The sequence below is a fragment of the Mchenga conophoros genome, linkage group LG9, assembly GCF_057382185.1.
Source record: "Mchenga conophoros isolate Kocher_MC1m ecotype Shallow Benthic linkage group LG9, M_conophoros_male_GT1.1, whole genome shotgun sequence".
In the NCBI taxonomy this organism is placed as follows: domain Eukaryota; kingdom Metazoa; phylum Chordata; class Actinopteri; order Cichliformes; family Cichlidae; genus Mchenga; species Mchenga conophoros.
Window position 1 is genome coordinate 32,017,271 of NC_140534.1, and position 16,779 is coordinate 32,034,049.

The following is a 16,779-nucleotide window of genomic DNA, read 5'->3' on the forward strand; positions in this document are numbered from 1 at the left end:
AACTCACTCAGCTCATTGTCCCAGCCTCCGTCTGTCAGTGGATCACAAACTTTCTGAATGACAGGAAGCAGCAGGTGAGACTGGGGAGAATCACATTTCAGGACTGTGTCCTCCCTCCTCGTCTCTTCTATTCAGTTTAATTCGTTGTTATTTCTATAGCAACAAATCACAACAAGAGTTGCCTTTAAAATGCTTTATATTGTAAAGGCCCTACAATAATACAAAGAAAACCGAGAAAACCGCAACAATCATATGACCCCCTACGAGCAATCGCTTTGGTGATAGTGGGAAGGAAAAAATCACTTTTAACAGGAAGAAACCTGGAGCAGGACCAGGCTCAGGGAGGGGTGGGGCCATCTGCTGCGACCAGTTGGGGTGAGAGAAGGAAGACAGGACAAAAGACATGCTGTGGAAGAGAGACAGAGATTAATAACAAGTATGATTCACTGCAGAGAGGTCTGTTAACACATAGCAAGAAAGGTGACTGAAGGAGAAACACCCAGTGCATCATGGGAATCTCCCAGCAGCATGAGGAAGGATTCCCTTAGTTACGCTGCAATAAGTCTTCTCCCTCTACACGAATGATGACACCTTAGAAGACCCATCTGTCAAAATTGTTAAGTTTCCAGATAGCAACCTGAAGCGGCCACCAGTATGGACACTATCATCAAAAGGAGAGGATTCACTTCCTGCTGCAGCTCAGGAGATCTTGATCCAGTTCTACTCTGCAATAATCCAGTCTGTTCTCTGCTCATCCATCGGCGTACGGTTTGGATCAGCCAGTAAACAGAAAAAGAGCAGACAACAACAGACAGTCAGGACTGCAGAAGAACCATTGCTCCCGACTTACCCTCGATTCACAATTTGTACAAAGCCAGAGCAAAGAAACTAGCAGACAACATCACTGCAGACCCATCACAACCTGGACACAACCTGTTCCAGCTCTTCCCTCCGGTAGGCGCTACAGAGCACTGTACACCAAAACAAGCAGACATCTGTGCAGTTTCTTTCCACAGGACATCTCTCTGACGAACACTTAAATCAGTCACACAGTGTCTGAACTTAAAAACTTCCACTATATCTAGTAGATATAGTGGAAGTCCATTATAGAAACATAAATTATTTTAGACATATTTTATATGAAAAAATCTAAAGTTAGTCAGACGTTGGTGTCTTCACTTTTTCCATTTAATAAAGTTTTTGTTCAGTATTTAATGAGTTTGAATTACTGTTATTTATTTATGGCTATTTCCTCGTGTGTTCCTTGGTCGACTGTTTAGATTAAAATGTTTCCCTCTTTGGGCTGTACACATCTGAACTTATATTTAAAATCCAAAATGAAAACATCATAAAAACGATGTTTTACGCTTGAATGTACATATAGTTGAGTCATAAATAGGCTGAACACAAAATAATGTCTTGCTCATGTTGTAAGTAAAGCAGGAAAAAGTCGAATATATTATTATATATTATCAGTGCATATTATTATTGCTATTACTACGACATAATAGTAATGATATAATATGAAATATAAAAATACATGTGCATGACTGTTGACAGATACATAGCCTACAGATACAGTCTACTTGGTAACACAGCTATGCTATTTATAAATATCAGCCAACAACAGCACTTTTGAACATTTCAAAATCAGTGTCGCTTAAAATTATTTTCTTATTTTCTAGGCAACATTTTTTTATTGGCTTCGTATGTGTATATTTCGTATTCTATAGATTAAAGGGTTAAATATAAATGAAATGAATTCTTTTATTTTTTGCTATTACTGTAATTCCGTATTAACGATAGTAACCCTCCCCAACTGTCGTCCTTTGTCAGGGAGCGACGGTGTCTATCTTGACCGAACCCAGTTTCTCTTTGAGCAATATTGTCGTCTCGCGAGAACTTCGATGTCACGTGGATTATGGCTGAAGATCGCGGATATTAGAAGGTACTTTTCTGCTTTTATTTACTTTGTTGTGGCGTAAAATCGCGCATTTACGCAATTTGTTTATTACAGCTCGAGACGTATGTGCATTAGCTGTCGCTAAAATAAGCATGTGCAGCTTTTTGTGGCCGCTTACGTCGGCACCGCCGGTACAAACCTTCGAAATAAGAGCACAATGTTTTGCGCGCTTTTTACCACTACGAAAACAGTTAGCTTCTGCTTCGTGAATGATCCGCTGTGGTTAAACACCCGTGGGCCTTGCTCTCCTGTTTGGAGGCTTCTACTACACCCAAAGTGCAGATAAGTCTGCGAAGAGACCTAAACGGCGAGCAGGAGTAAATTGAACCCAACGGCGACACCGCTGTTAGCCTTAGCCACAGCCCGAGGCCTGCTCAGGAAGCGGGCGGGAGCTTTTATTTTCCAAAACTGCTTCTTCATCTTACCTGCCAAGGCTGTAGATTCAGATCATTATACCTGTTCGCAAGCTTTTAATATTTATGTTAGACGTCCACAAGTCCGCGTTTGGATTTTGAGCTGTTAATTAGACAATTAATATGCACCGCGGTTCGTTCTCACACTCTTTGTCATTAACAGGAGAGAAATCTACAAACCGAGAGCAAAGAGGAGGCGAAGCTGTGACTCTTCAGCAGCTCTGACACACTACTCACAGTAAGTTTTCACTCTGTTATCAAGTTTTAGAAATCCACGAGAAATCTGTGTTTTTATGTGCATTGACGTTTTTTGTGATATGATTTAAATTTTGTGCAATTATTAAAAATATTAGAAACATTACACTGGATTTCCAGCAGGTGAGTCATTAATATAAACCTGCAGGGAAGGTTTATTACGTTTATGGGGTGTTTGTGGCTCTTTGTGGTGTCTTTAGTCGTTTTAGAGTAATTCAAGGCCTCACACAGGGAGATATTAAATTAAAGCTTATTTATAAAAGTGCTTTTCACAGACAAGCAGTCACAAAATACTGTACACAAAAAAACTAGGAATAAATACATTGCTATATAATTTAAATTTAACATTAAAATGAATCAAAGTCTACTGGGAGCTTCTGTAAAGAGTATAAAATAGAAAGAACTTGCTTAATAGAACTCGTTAATAGTCTGATCATCGGTTTTTGTTTTTTTATTTAATTATTCATTTTTGTTGTTGTTGTATAGCTCAGATTTATCTAAGCCAGTAAACAGGACATTACTGTAATCTAAAAAACACTGATTAATTTTCTCCAGTTCAGCCAAGGAGACCGCTTTTTTGTTACAATGTAGACATGTTCTTTATATAAAAGAAACTCTCAGGTAGAATTTGGTTAGTCTGATTTATCTCAAGAACAGTGCTGATTATTACTGATCAGAGGAGCTAGTGTGTAAAATTGTTGAAATAAATCTTGTGGTGTCAAAGTCACACCTGTGGCTCTGGTAGCAGATGTCTGTCATATGAAGCTGGATTCAGTTAGTGAGGTAACCTCAGGTTTATCTGCAATCCATCAGTTTTCAAATCAAATCACTTTTATTGTCACATCACATGTGCAGGTACACTGGTACAGTACATGTGAGTGAAATTCTTGTGCGAGCTTCACAAGCAACAGAGGTGTGCAAAGTACAATAACATAAGAACAAGCAAAATATAAGAATGGCTAAATCTGAGAGTTATATGAATAAATGTATGTACAATATAAGAGTGTATGCATATTACTGAATGTGAATACTACGTGTGTGTGTGTGTGTGTGTGTGTGTGTGTGTGTGTGTGTGTGTGTGCGCGTATATATATATGTGTGTGTGTGTGTGTGTGTGTGTATGTATGTATGTATGTATATATGTGTATATATATATATATATATACACATATATACATACATAACACAACACCCAGCACGCCCCTGCGGGCGGTTTATCCTTCAAGCTCGGATCCTCTACCAGAGGCCTGGGAGCTTGAGGGTCCTGCGCAGTATCTTAGCTGTTCCCAGGACTGCGCTCTTCTGGACAGAGATCTCCGATGTTATTCCCGGGATCTGCTGGAGCCACTCGCCTAGCTTGGGAGTCACCGCACCTAGTGCTCCGATTACCACGGGGACCACCGTTACCTTCACCCTCCACATCCTCTCGAGCTCTTCTCTGAGCCCTTGCCCACCGATGCCTTCTTGTTCCAGCAGCCCACTTTTCGTCAGGGTGCCCTGGTTCCTCAACACCTGACGCGGACCTTGTTGATCCGGGCGACGTCCGAGCCGGCATGCCTTCATATTTATCTGTCTCGCTCATGTCTGCGGTAGGCTTGCTTAGCATAGGGGTTCTAGCCTTAGGACCCTTACTGGATACAGACGCCCCAGGCAGGAATCGAACTTGCGATCCTTTGTTCCAAAGGCGTGTAGTATATATATATATATATATATATATATATATATATTTTTTTTTTTTTATTACAAAGTAAATAGAGTAAATAATAAAATAAAGGTTGGTAGTTGACATGTGCAAAACAAGTGGCATTTATATACAGTGTGGAGTGCATAATGTTAAAGTTCCAGTAGTGAAGCTGAGGTGTCTATGACGTGTTCAGCAGTCTGATGGCCTGATGGAAGAAGCTGTCTCTCAGTCTGCTGGTACGGGACCGGATGCTGCAGAACCTCCTTCCTGATGGAAGTAGTCTGAACAGTTTATGGCTGGGGTGACTGGAGTCCTTGATGATCCTCCCCGCTTTCCTCAGGCACCGCTTCCTGTAGATGTCTTGGAGGGAGGGAAGCTCACCTCCAATTATCCGTTCAGAGCACCGCACTACTCGCTGGAGAGCTTTGCAGTTGTAGGCGGTGCTGTTGCCATACCAGGTGGTGATGCATCCAGTGAGGATGCTCTCAATGGCACAGTGATAGAAGGTCCTGAGGATGCGGGGGCTCATGCCGAATCTTTTCAGTCTCCTGAGAAAGAAGAGGCGCTGCTGGGCCTTCTTCACTGTTTTGTTTGTGTGTACTGACCACGTAAGATCCTCAGCCAGATGTACTCCAAGGAACCGGAAGCTGCTCACTCTCTCCACAGCAGCGCCATTGATGGTGATGGGGGTGTGTACTTCTCTGCACCTCCGGAAGTCCACTATCAACTCCTTTGTCTTTGCGACGTTGAGGGTGAGATGGTTGTCTTGACACCAGTGGGTCAGGGCGCTGACCTCCTCCCTGTAAGCCGTCTCATCACCGTTGGTGATAAGACCCACCACTGTAGTGTCGTCCGCAAACTTCACAATGATGTTGGAGTTGTTAGTGGCCGTGCAGTCGTAGGTGTAGAGTGAGTACAGGAGAGGGCTCAGTACACACCCCTGTGGAGCACCAGTGTTCAGTGTGATGGGGGATGAGGTGATGCTGCCCAGTCTGACCACTTGGCGTCTGTCAGACAGGAAGCTAAGGATCCAGCTGCAGAGGGAGCTGCTCAGTCCTAGATCCTGCAGTTTCCTATCCAGCTTCGAGGGAACGATGGTATTGAATGCTGAGCTGTAATCTACAAACAGCATCCTCACATACGTGTCTCTCTTCTCCAGGTGTGACAGGGCAGTGTGTAGTGTCAGGGCTATGGCATCATCAGTGGACCTGTTGTGGCGGTATGCAAACTGTAGAGGGTCCAGTGAGTCGGGTAGTGCAGAGCAGATGAAGTCCCTGACCAGCTTCTCGAAGCATTTGCTCACAATGGGGGTCAGGGCTACAGGTCGGCAGTCGTTTAATGAGGAGATGGTGGAGGATTTGGGTACAGGGACGATGGTGGCCACTTTGAAGCAGGCTGGGACTACAGACAGAGAGAGGGAAAGGTTGAAGATGTGTGTGAACACTCCAGCCAGCTGAGCCGCGCATGACTTGAGGACGCGGCCGGGAATCCCGTCCGGACCAGTAGCTTTGCGTGCGTTCACCTTCCTGAAGCACTTCCGCACATCCTCCTCAGACACAGTGTGCGCACTGACGTCATCCGCGGTGCGCACACTGTCCGGTCTCATGGTGTTCGCTGTGTCGAATCTAGCGTAGAATACGCTGGTGTCATCAGTGCTGGAAAAACCTATGTCCTCTGGAGTAGAAGGATCTGATGTTTTTGAAGACTGAAAGCTTTTTTCTTTCCCCAGTGAGCATAAATGTGATATTATTAGAAGTGTGTGTGTGGGGCGGGGGGGGATTCTAGCTTTTTTTTTCCTGTATGTTACGAATGGATGAGCTAATATAACATCTAGCCTTACTGAAGTCGTCCCTTGATGTTCTCAGGTGTATGAGAATAATTCAAGGCCTCAAACAGGTAGTAAATACTATTCAGTCAATCTCTAAGGCAGGGGTAGGCAACGCCAGGCCTCGAGTGCCGGTGTCCTGCAGGTTTTAGATCTCACCCTGTGTCAACACACCTGAATCAAATGATTAGTTCATTACCAGGCCTCTGGAGAACTTCAAGACATGTTGAGGAGGTAATTTAGCCGTTTGAATCAGCTGTGTTTGATCAAGAACACATCTGAAACCTGCAGGACACCGGCCCTCGAGGCCTGGAGTTGCCCACCCCTGCTCTAAGGTCTAATAATTCAAACAACATTGATTGCATTTACAAGCAACAGCTTTTTCCCCGCTTTGGCCTGTTTGATGGGTATTTAAGACACAGAAGCCACACCCACCGTACCAAGGCTCGCTTCATGTAAAGCTATAAAATAATTGAGCTTTTCATGGTTGACTCCACAAGTTTAGTCCATTTTGAGTGTTTATAATAATTTAGTAAAAATGCCTCGATGACCAAAGTTAGTTTTTGAAAAAATCTGTTATATTATATAAAAACAGGTTATTTTCCTTGGACTCGGTTAAAGCTATTTTTGGTGGACTGTGTGGGAAAAAACTCTGGATAAAAGTGTTGTAGCTGCAGTAATTTGTTTACATCGCTCCTGGAGCAGGAGAAACGTCTCCCTTCATGCAAAGTTGTATTTTCCCGTTGCTAATGCGTTAGTGATGAGGATGCCCTCGCCTGTTTTCCAGCAGCAGTGATGGCGCATGTCTTCAACCATGGGAAGCTGCTCCTGCAGCGCCTGCACCAGCAGCGGGAGATGGACTTTCTGTGTGACATCACCATAATGGTGAAGGACGTGGAGTTCAGGGCTCACCGTAACATCCTCGCTGCGTTCAGTGAGTATTTCTCCTCCCATGCTGAAAAGGGGGAAGAGATCACGACTTTGGACCCCGACAAGGTCAGCCGGTACTCGCTGGAGAAGCTCCTGGAGTTCGTCTACACGGGACACATGAACCTCAGCAGGTAAGCGTGAGGGTTTAGAAGCCAGCATCAGCCAAAACACGGATAGCATTTACGCAGGGTCATCCTGTACAGTTCTACATCTGTATACCCAACAACCTGAGTGTACAACATATGAACAGAATGACAGCAAAGTAGACTTGGATGTGATGAAGCCAACGTCAGATACATACACGTTATGGAAAGTAAATGTTAGTGAGACATCTTTGCTTTGTGCCTCTACGTGATTTACTGATGGCTAAAATGTGCTTATTATTAGTTGTTGTTGTGGTTCACATTAGCTCATTAAGCTTTTGTTTTTTTTAATTAAGAAAGGTAGCTAAATAGTTTTTCAGACAGTACAGGGTTAAAGTTGGCACACAAGATACAGTTAGCCTGCTAGCTGCGTGAATAAGTTCTTGGTTGTTTTGTGGCGTTAAAGGCTTCTTCATCGCTGCAAATCAAGATGGCGGCTTCGTAGTATGGTGGCTTACCTGTTCGCCAACAAGCCAAAGATCTCAGGAGGACACAAAAAACTATTTATGAAAGGTCTGCAAAATCAAACGTGTGGTGCTACACGCTGTGGAGATCTCTTTTGAAACAAGGACTGAAAGTAGCTTCTTCAAGACAGGATGTTGCTTTGTTAGCTAGGAGAGTTTTGCTAAGTGAGACGTTTGCAGTTTGGTCATTTGAGCAGAGATCTTAGTTTGGTTAATGTTGTCTGCTAATGTTGACTGTAGTTTTTTCCTGCAGTCACTCCTTTTGACCATATGTGTTAGCTAACGTTAGCTCACCTGCTTGTACAGGCACTGCCATGGCACTGTTAGATACTTGTTCTGCGGACGCCCCTTTAAGGTATTCATACCTGACGTTTGGCTAGCTCTGTTGGGTGGTGCTGTTTCCATAACAACAACAAGCAATAACTTACAAGGCGAGTGTTTTAGGTTTATGTACAACGGGGGGGGGACAACTCCAGGCCTGGAGGGCCGGTGTCCTGCAGGTTTTAGACACACAGCTGATTTAAATGACCTCCTCAACATGTCTTAAGGTTCTTTAGAGCTCTGATAATGAACTAATCATTTGACTCAGGGGTGTTGACCCTGAGTGAGATCTAAAACCTGCAGGACACCGGCCCTTGAGGCCTGGAGTTGCCCACCGATTATTCTCTGGAGTGATCAACTTCTCCAACATTTTAGTGACATACTGCACAAGCAGCCACTTTAGTTTCTAAGGATATGTTTTTAGCGTGATTTCATTGGTTAATGCTGCAGTCAGTCCACATGATGTTAGATTATGAAAAGGTCATAGGCGTGGGACACTTGTGAACTGAATTTTGAGTTGGTACTTTGAGTAAAATGTTTTTCTTTCTGGTTCCAGCACCCGACAAGCGGCCGTACGGCGAGCTGCCATCTTCTTAGGAATGGCCGAGGCCACGAAATATCTGGAGGAGTTCCCTCACTGGTCTGAGCTCGGCGAAACGTCACAGTCGGAGGCAGATAAAGAGACGGGTCTCTCGCCTCCCAGCCCCGCCTCCCCAAGCAGCCCCACCTCCCCAGTCCCACTATCCATAGTCTCTGTTGCGGGGGAATGGCACGAGGAAGGTAAGGGCAGCAGAGAGCAGGATGATGAGGGCAGAGATATGTTTGTGGAAGACGATGAAGAGTACACCCCAAGCACACCAAGGAGCACCGGGAGAGTAGGGGGCAGGAAGAGAGGTAGAAAGCCTAAAAGTTTTGGCGACGAGCAGATGGAGGCGAGCAGCTCGGCTGACGGCATGCCCAAAATCTACAGCTACAGAGGGAGAGGACGAGGGAGAGGCAGGGGCAGGGGCAGGGGGAGAGGAAGAGGAAGAGGAAGAGGGAGCTTAAAAAGTCAAGAACTCTATTTGGATGACTCTGATACGAGCGTGAAGGACTTTGGAGACACCTCAGCAGACTGGAGCCCCTCACAGGGGGAAGAAGATGAGGAGGAGCCTGGGATGAAGAGGCCGAGGCTGAGCACCGGAGAGGGGAGGAGAGGGCGAGGCCGCGGGAGAGGGAGAGGCCGCGGGAGAGGCAGGGGCCGAAACAGGGGACAGACCGATGAGGAGGAGGAGGAGGAGGAGGAGGCGGGGGATGACAGCATTGGCGGAGGCACAGAGGAGGAGGAGGCAGGGGAGGGAGTGGAAGAGGGCGAGATCGGGGAGATGGATGCGCTGGCTCTGGGCGAGATGTCGCTGTCGTGCACAGAGTGCAACAAACTGTTTAAAGACGTGAGCAGCCTGCGCCGCCACGAGAAGATCCACAAGGGGCTGAAGCCGTTCGCCTGCATCTTCTGCTCCAAAACCTTCAGGCAGGCCACGCAGCTGAAAACACACCTGCGCATACACACAGGTGAGCTCAGCACTGAGTGTCACGTGTTTTTGTTACTGGGTTTGTGAAGATGTGAGGCTGCTACACACCTTTTCATTTATAATTGTGTAAAGACAGGAAAATCCACCTGCAAGGTTCTTAGTCAGAATCAAACTTCAGTTACTTTGATTTGAATCTCATTAACTTTAACCCCTAATCAGCTAAAGGTTTTTTGTTTTGGTTTTGTTTGTTTCTTTGCAAAATAAAACAAAACCTCAGTCACTGCTTTCAGATACCATTAAAAGAAAAAACTTTTGAACTGTTCAGGCCTTTACAGTCGAAACATCTCCTGATGAGTTTCTGGGCTCAGATGCTACTTTGTAGTCTTACTTCCAACAGAGTCATGTTTATTGTTTTAAAAACAGGACTTCTTCCATCATTTATATACAGTCTGTAACCCTACTGCATTGTTTCTAATCAATTCTCTGTAATTTCCTGTCACCTGACTTCGAGTGTGGATGCCTGTGTGCTGGATTTATTCATCATTTCAGTGAAAACTTTGGTTGAAATCAGCTTGATAAACAGAAGAAAAGTTTCTTACACGTATTAAACGTGTCAAACTGGCGCTCCGGTGCTTTTCTGTGACATTTAAATGCGTAAGACGTTTGCACATCCTCTGCAGCAGAATCCTCCCTCTGTGTCACAGAGCTGTCCCATACTTTCTGCTTCCTGAGCTGCAAAAACAAGCTCCGGAAGCAGGAAGACAAACATAGGATGTTGAGCACAAGCATGAGTTTAAGTTTGGAACAGAAATGCATCGTATCACTCAGCAAACCTTTGAGTTAAAATGAAAGTATGTGCAACGTGGATGTGAAGACCGGTGTCTGTCACCAGATAAGTGGAAAACCTTTTAACCCATCAGCTGGCAGTGATAATGTAACACACGTATAACAAGCGTCCTCCTTGTTTCTCTGTTGCAGGCGAGAAGCCGTTCAATTGTGCCGATTGTGACAAGTGTTTCGCTCAGAAGTGCCAGCTGGTCGCTCACCGCCGAATGCACCACGGCGAGGAGAAGCCGTACACCTGTGAGCGCTGCGGCTTCAAGTTTGCTACCTCGTCCAATTATAAAATACACATCAGGTACGTCAGTGTGGAAGGAGCTGAGGCCAGGAGGGCCAAGAGCTTGCGTATCTGCATGCAACCCACCTTTTATTACATATGACTGACGTAACGATTCAGCTGCTGCTCTGCTTCCACAGAGGAGCTAGTTAAAGATCTTTATTTTGCTCTCGCACACACGAGGGTGTTTACGAGTGGCAGAACTAATAACATTAACCTATTGTAGGTTAAACTACCCAGTAGTTTCTATAGTAACAGTTCTGCTGGTCTGAGGGCCACTGAAGAAAAATGTGGTTGCTGGGTGGCACACGTGTGTAGGTGGTTATTTAATAATAATAATAATGGATTGGATTTATATAGCGCTTTTCTAGGCACCCAAAGCGCTTTACAATGCCACTATTCATTCACTCTCACATTCACACACTGGTGGAGGCAAGCTACAGTTGTAGCCACAGCTTCCCTGGGGCAGACTGACAGAAGCGAGGCTGCCATATCGCGCCATCGGCCCCTCTGGCCAACACCAGTAGGCAAGTAGGGTAAAGTGTCTTGCCCAAGGACACAACGACCAGGACAGAGAGCCCAGGGATCGAACCGGCGACCTTCCGGTTACAGATGCGATTCCCAATCCCCTGAGCCACGGTCGCTGTGCTTCTATTTGCTTCTCACCTGTGACTTTTTTAAGCACTTGTTGTTCTGAGTTGTTGTTCTATAAATAAAGTTAAATTTTAACACGTTTCCCACAGACTGCACAGCGGGGAGAAACCGTACGTATGTGACATCTGCGGCCAGGCGTTCGCTCAGTCCAGCACGCTGACGTACCACAAGCGACGACACACTGGGGAGAAACCGTACCAGTGCGACCTGTGTGGCATGTCCTTCTCTGTGTCTTCCTCTCTCATTGCCCACACACGTAAACACACTGGTGAGAGACGTGCAAATGAAAGGATGCGCTGCTCTGGTTTCCTGCCGCACTGGGCAAATAGACTTTACAGGCATTTTTCTGTATTTCTGTGCGTTTCAGGCGAGACTCCGTACAAATGTTCGCAGCCTAAATGCGACGCCAAATTTGTCACATCATCTGAACTGAAGAAACACATGCGGCGACTTCACCCAGGTGAGTTTAAAGCTTTGTTTGTTACGCCAAACATTTAAAGAGTGGTTAGATGGGACTGAAAGTCAGCAGTATCACACCAGGATCCTACTGCTAACTGCGGCTGTCTTTCAGGAGAGCTCATAACCTAAAATGTGCTTTATTGACATAATGAAACTATTTTAAAAATGTGCCTCAAATGGGTGTGGAAGAGATAATGAAGTGAGTTATAAAGAGCAAGCTCTCAGCTCCACACAGTTTCTGACCAATCAGGGTATAAACAGAGCCAGAAACCGATTGGCTGCAGTATTTAAATGTGTTCTCGTGGTGTTTGCAGAGGGGAACAGCGGCGTGCAGTGCCTGCTCTGTGGAAACAGATTTGCCAGCGTGAAGAACATGATCAAACACCAGGACAAAGCTCACGCCGACGAAGTGCGGCAACACAAGGAGAGAGCCCGAGCCGGTGAGCTGTCAGCCTGTTTATTAAAATCCACCGTGTCTTAAAGTGCTGTTAAAGTTTAATTGAATAAGAACCTGAAAGTGTTTTGGGACGTGTTGATCTTTTTGCAGCTTCAGTCAGAAAAACCACCCCTCAGTGTCACTGCATGATTCAGCCCTGAGGCTGGAAGCCCATCTCTGTGTTTACATGTGCATCAGTATCCTGGTTCACATTAGCTTTTTGAAGTTTCCATGGCCTGTGCAATAAAGCAGGATGCTGCAGCATGTAAGCATCCCATTGTCTGCAGTGTGCAGGCTACCTGCAGAGGCACCACTTAGACCAGCAGCAGAAACTTCCTCTCTGGCAACAGAGGAAGTGCCTAATAGAGGAAGTGAATTCAGTGTCTTTTTTGGGGGGCGGGGGTTGCTGACCAAGTCAACACATTAAAGGCGCCAGTTTCTGGAGATTTTACATCTCTGTGCCTGTACGCTTCAGATATGTGGGGTTATTCTCCATCTTTAAACCAACGTGGCAGACTTCAGTATGTAGAGTCAGTGGAGAGTTTGAGGTCGAGCTGTGATCCCAGTGAGAATGGAATAGTATTATTGATTGATTGATTTTTTTTTTTAAGTGGGTGTTCCAGATTTATTAACTCAAAGCCCAGTCCACTGGTGATGGCAAAGTAAAACAGACACACCAGAGCACAAGCTCAAAGTCAAACAGTGTTGTGAGCCAGGACTATAAATCAGGCTTAACATGGGAGTGTTGGATCTGCCTTTAACAAGTGTGCAGTGCTGCTGCTGCCTTAAAGGCACAACAGCAAAGCTCCCAATTCTGCTTGGGGGCCTTTTAAAGAACAGGCAGTAAAACTGTGTTGTTTCCATGTTGTCTTCTGGCTGTCTGACTGGGTTTTGTGTGTTTGAGCAGTGGTCCTGCTGTCCACCAGCCATCCCGTGGCCTTCGTCCAGAGCAAGCTCTCCCAGGAGAACAAAGGTTTGGGCTCCATCCCCGAGGGCGAGCCGGCCAACCCTGAACCGGCCACTCCCAACCCCAAAGCCACCGACCCCGCCGCGGCTGCCTCCGACGTCGCCACCACTGACTCTGCTGCAACCACCGCCAGCGTGACCGCTGACAGCATCACGGACGCCGCCGCCATCATCCAGGACTTCAAGGCGGAGCCCACGCACACCCCTCTCACCACCACAGAGCAGGTGACCTTCGACGCCGATCAGGAGCAGACCATCAACTCGGACACGCTGCACGCGCTGGTGGAGCAGCTGCGGCCGCCGCCTTCGCCCGCACAGACGCTGGAGCAGATTGTCATCATCAAGACGGTGGACAACATGGACAACATGCCCCCCCAGCAGTGAGGCCTGAGTAACACTGATCAGAACTAAACTTCAGTTTTAAACAGTCACTCGCTGATTGGCATAAAGTCAGTGCTCATGTTCAGGATAAAAAAATCAACATTTGTAAAGATAATCTACAATACAAAGACAATTTGGTCCAACTCGGGCTTTATTTTCATAGTTTTGACCATCATTTCAACCTGTGGTACAAACAGGAAATGTGAGCAGTCGAGTTAGAAACTAACATCAAGGTTAGACAAAATATTTTGGACGACGGACGGCAAAATATAATCCAAACTTTTTGTCGCCACATTCAGTTAAATCCAGTAGGACAGACAGTGATGGGAGCGTTTTCAGACTTTTTAGATAAATTAATCGCATTATGTGATTATTATTTGTCAAAAAAAGTCTCAAGCAGAATCCTCAGAAGTCTTTTTTTGTCTTCCATACTTCCCAAAACCCAAAGACTTTCAGCTCTCTGTGAGTTAAAATGGAGAAAAGCACCAAGTTCTGCATTTCAGAGGCTGAAACTAGAAACATGTGATGTGGTTTCCACAATTTGTACGTGGAAAAACCAGAATAATGATTCGCCGGCGTGCACACATTTAATATTTTGCAATAATAAAAAAACTTTCCAGTATTTTTTTTTTTTTTAAATTGTGACGTATGAGAAACAGACGATCAGATTCACAGCTCATGGTCTGTATTTTGGTTTATTATCAAAATCACTTAGATTCTAACATATTTACAGACGAGCGTTTCCACCAAATTAACACTGATGCAAAAAGCATCAAATGAAGCTATAAACCTCCCTCCTCCTCCTCCCAAAACATAAACCCTTAAAGAAGCAGCGTGGCTTCAGTTGAGTTGGTTTACTGGTCAAAACTATAAGAATAAAACCTGACCCAGTCATCCTTTTAAAAATGCCCATATTTTTAGTAGAAGTGAAATGAAATTCATGATCCAGCAGGATGATTTACAGCTCCTCAAGGAGAACACGGGTCATATGGCAAACAAAATGCAGTTTAACCGTGTCAGTGGTCGATACTGTTGTGTGACGCCAGTCTTGAGCTTGAGGAAAAAAAGGAGTGTGATGGAGATCTGAAAGAGGCGAAAAACAGATCAGTTATTTTTCTAATGAAGATTTTTGTTTCCTTGGCAGAGAGGAGGAAAGAGCGGCAATAAAAGGCAGAATCAAATTATTATAACCTGAAGAATCCCAATAAGATTCTCTCTTTGTGTTCAGCAGTGACGTCATGATCAGCACTGATGATTTCATGCTGTTGTGCTTAAACCCGTTTCACTTCTTTGAATGACCTGCTAACTGTTCGTGTGAGTCACAGTTAAACTACATTCTTCCTGTAAAATCCACTGTTTGGGTTTACCAGATGTAACCAGTTTTCTCCCAGCATTAACCAGCTGTACACATAAAGATAACCAGTTTGATTACTTGTGCTGTCTTTTCAATCAGCAGATGTCAGAATCAGGAGGGAAGTGAGGGGGGGGAAAGCCCAATCAGCAGATCTGTACAATTTACCGTTGTTCAGATGTCTAACGTTCTGATCCAAGTTCCTCGTTTCACTTCCCAGCTTAATGGTGAAGTGTGTGAAAAAAGAAACTGATTCTACATTTTCTTCTACTGTAGAAAGTGAAGCTTTGATTCACAGCGACTGACCTGCTTCAAACCGCTTAAAGGTGCTTTTTGTAAAAACAGCCCGTTGTGTGAAGATGATTTCCAAGTCCAAAGACGAGCGTGTTGGGTTACTGTGAGCGTGAATTGTTGTATATCTGACCAGAAGAATGATTTCAAGGGTATAAGCAGCAATGAAAAAAGGAGTTTCCTCCTGTGGATTTCTGGGATCTCCATTAGAGAGAGGGCAATTAGCTCAGGGTAGGAGGAGTCAGTTTAGGTAGTTCAGCTTCCTCCTTTAGCGAGGTGTTTAGGACTGTCTGCTGGATTAAGTGGCTGGAAGAGGAAGGTCTCCTTAGACTGCAGACCCCACAACCGTGATCTGGATACACAGACGGATGGAAATCAACATCTTTGTATTTTGTGGCAGAGATGTCAGCTAAAGCAAGGCTGAGCTGTACTCCTGTAATACCACTTTGGACCACAAGGTGGAGCAGTGAGTCAGTATAGTGTCCTCTCTGTCACACTGACCTGGCTCGTTTGGTAGCTAAAAGACTGTGTAGTGTTTTTATAAAGCGAACAGAAACTTTAGATAAGCTAGAGGTCTGATCAGATATCATTTTAAACTTACACAGAAGAAGGTGGCGCTGTTTGGGGCGGATAACTGTGCTTCCTGGTGAAACACCACCTCCTGGTGGTGAACGTTTGCATTACACTTTTTGTTTCTTTTTCTTTTTTTACAAAAAGTACCTTTAAAGTCCTCTAACCTCACACAACATTTTCTCCGATGTGGATGTCGTGGCGGCAGTTTTTTGTTTGTTTGTTTTTTCTATTACAGCTTCCTTTTGTTTGATGGAGTAACGCTTGTAAAGAATAACTCTGATACAGTACAACTCCGTTTTAATAGTTAGCGTAGTGAATAGGAGCTTTGGTATCACAAGATGTAACATCTTTATTTATCAAGCAATAAATGTTCCACCCTGCAGTGACATGTGATAATGGTGGCTTCATTGATGTAATAGAGGCTCTTTTTATTCTTCTTTTTTCTTTTTTAAGTAAATCAGTTGTTTCAGTGTGAAAGAGTGAAAAATGCATTTCTATTAACATGACTGTAGCTGTTTGTTTATTTCATTTGGTTTTTTTGTTTTAGGTAAAATGTCTGCATTACTTGTACAAATTTGTGAATTACATATACAAGTTCACTACTGTATGAAAAATGTACAACAGCAGCAGGAAAATAAAGACCGACAAAAAAGGGACAATCGGACTGCTGTTTGTCAGTTTATTATGACATTTTTACTTTTTTGTTCTTTATGTCACTGCAGATGTTTTTGTTGTTTTTCTCAAGCAGAACCACCTGTTTAGAGGATGTAATTTGATTTATAATCTAATCAGTATGTTCTGAAAGCATCCACATTGCAATAAAACACAGTTACTGAGCAAAGTGTCTAGAACTCAGTGGATACTATTTAAGGAACTGCAGTTTCTTGTCATAAATAAATGTAATACTTATGATTGGTAATATATAAATAACAAGTCTCCGATCAATTAAAAGTATTTTAGGAGTGAGGAAATAACTGGAATTGCTCAAAAATACTGTCTAGCAAAATAATGCAAATAATTTAGATTATACATTATATTCAGT

At 44.3% G+C, this 16,779-nt stretch overlaps 1 protein-coding gene across 5 annotated transcripts; it reads left to right on the plus strand.

The window, feature by feature from the left end:
- The first annotated feature begins 1,873 nt into the window (after positions 1–1,873).
- LOC146567628 (uncharacterized) lies at positions 1,874–16,396 on the plus strand. Of its 5 annotated transcripts, none has more exons than XM_085287580.1 (9): positions 1,874–1,948; positions 2,540–2,614; positions 6,928–7,201; positions 8,555–9,549; positions 10,488–10,647; positions 11,370–11,548; positions 11,648–11,740; positions 12,054–12,179; positions 13,083–16,396. In XM_085287580.1, exons 3-9 carry the CDS (start codon positions 6,936–6,938, stop codon positions 13,523–13,525), a joined length of 2,262 nt encoding a protein of 753 aa, XP_085143706.1. In that variant the 5' UTR covers positions 1,874–1,948; positions 2,540–2,614; positions 6,928–6,935; the 3' UTR covers positions 13,526–16,396. The 5 variants fall into 5 exon arrangements, with proteins under 5 accessions (XP_085143706.1, XP_085143708.1, XP_085143707.1 ...); XM_085287582.1 differs by having other exon boundaries at positions 6,931–7,201; XM_085287581.1 differs by lacking the exon at positions 1,874–1,948 and adding an exon at positions 1,989–2,280.
- Positions 16,397–16,779: the final 383 nt, after the last annotated feature.

What these genes read in the sequence shown, in the direction of transcription:
- LOC146567628 (XM_085287580.1), top strand. Translation starts at nt 6,936, where the DNA reads ATGGCGCATGTCTTCAACCATGGGAAGCTGCTCCTGCAGCGCCTGCAC. An exon ending in ACACCTGCGCATACACACAG is followed by an intron (nt 9,550 to 10,487) that starts GTGAGCTCAGCA and finishes TCTCTGTTGCAG; the next exon opens with GCGAGAAGCCGTTCAATTGT. An exon ending in CATGCGGCGACTTCACCCAG is followed by an intron (nt 11,741 to 12,053) that starts GTGAGTTTAAAG and finishes TGGTGTTTGCAG; the next exon opens with AGGGGAACAGCGGCGTGCAG.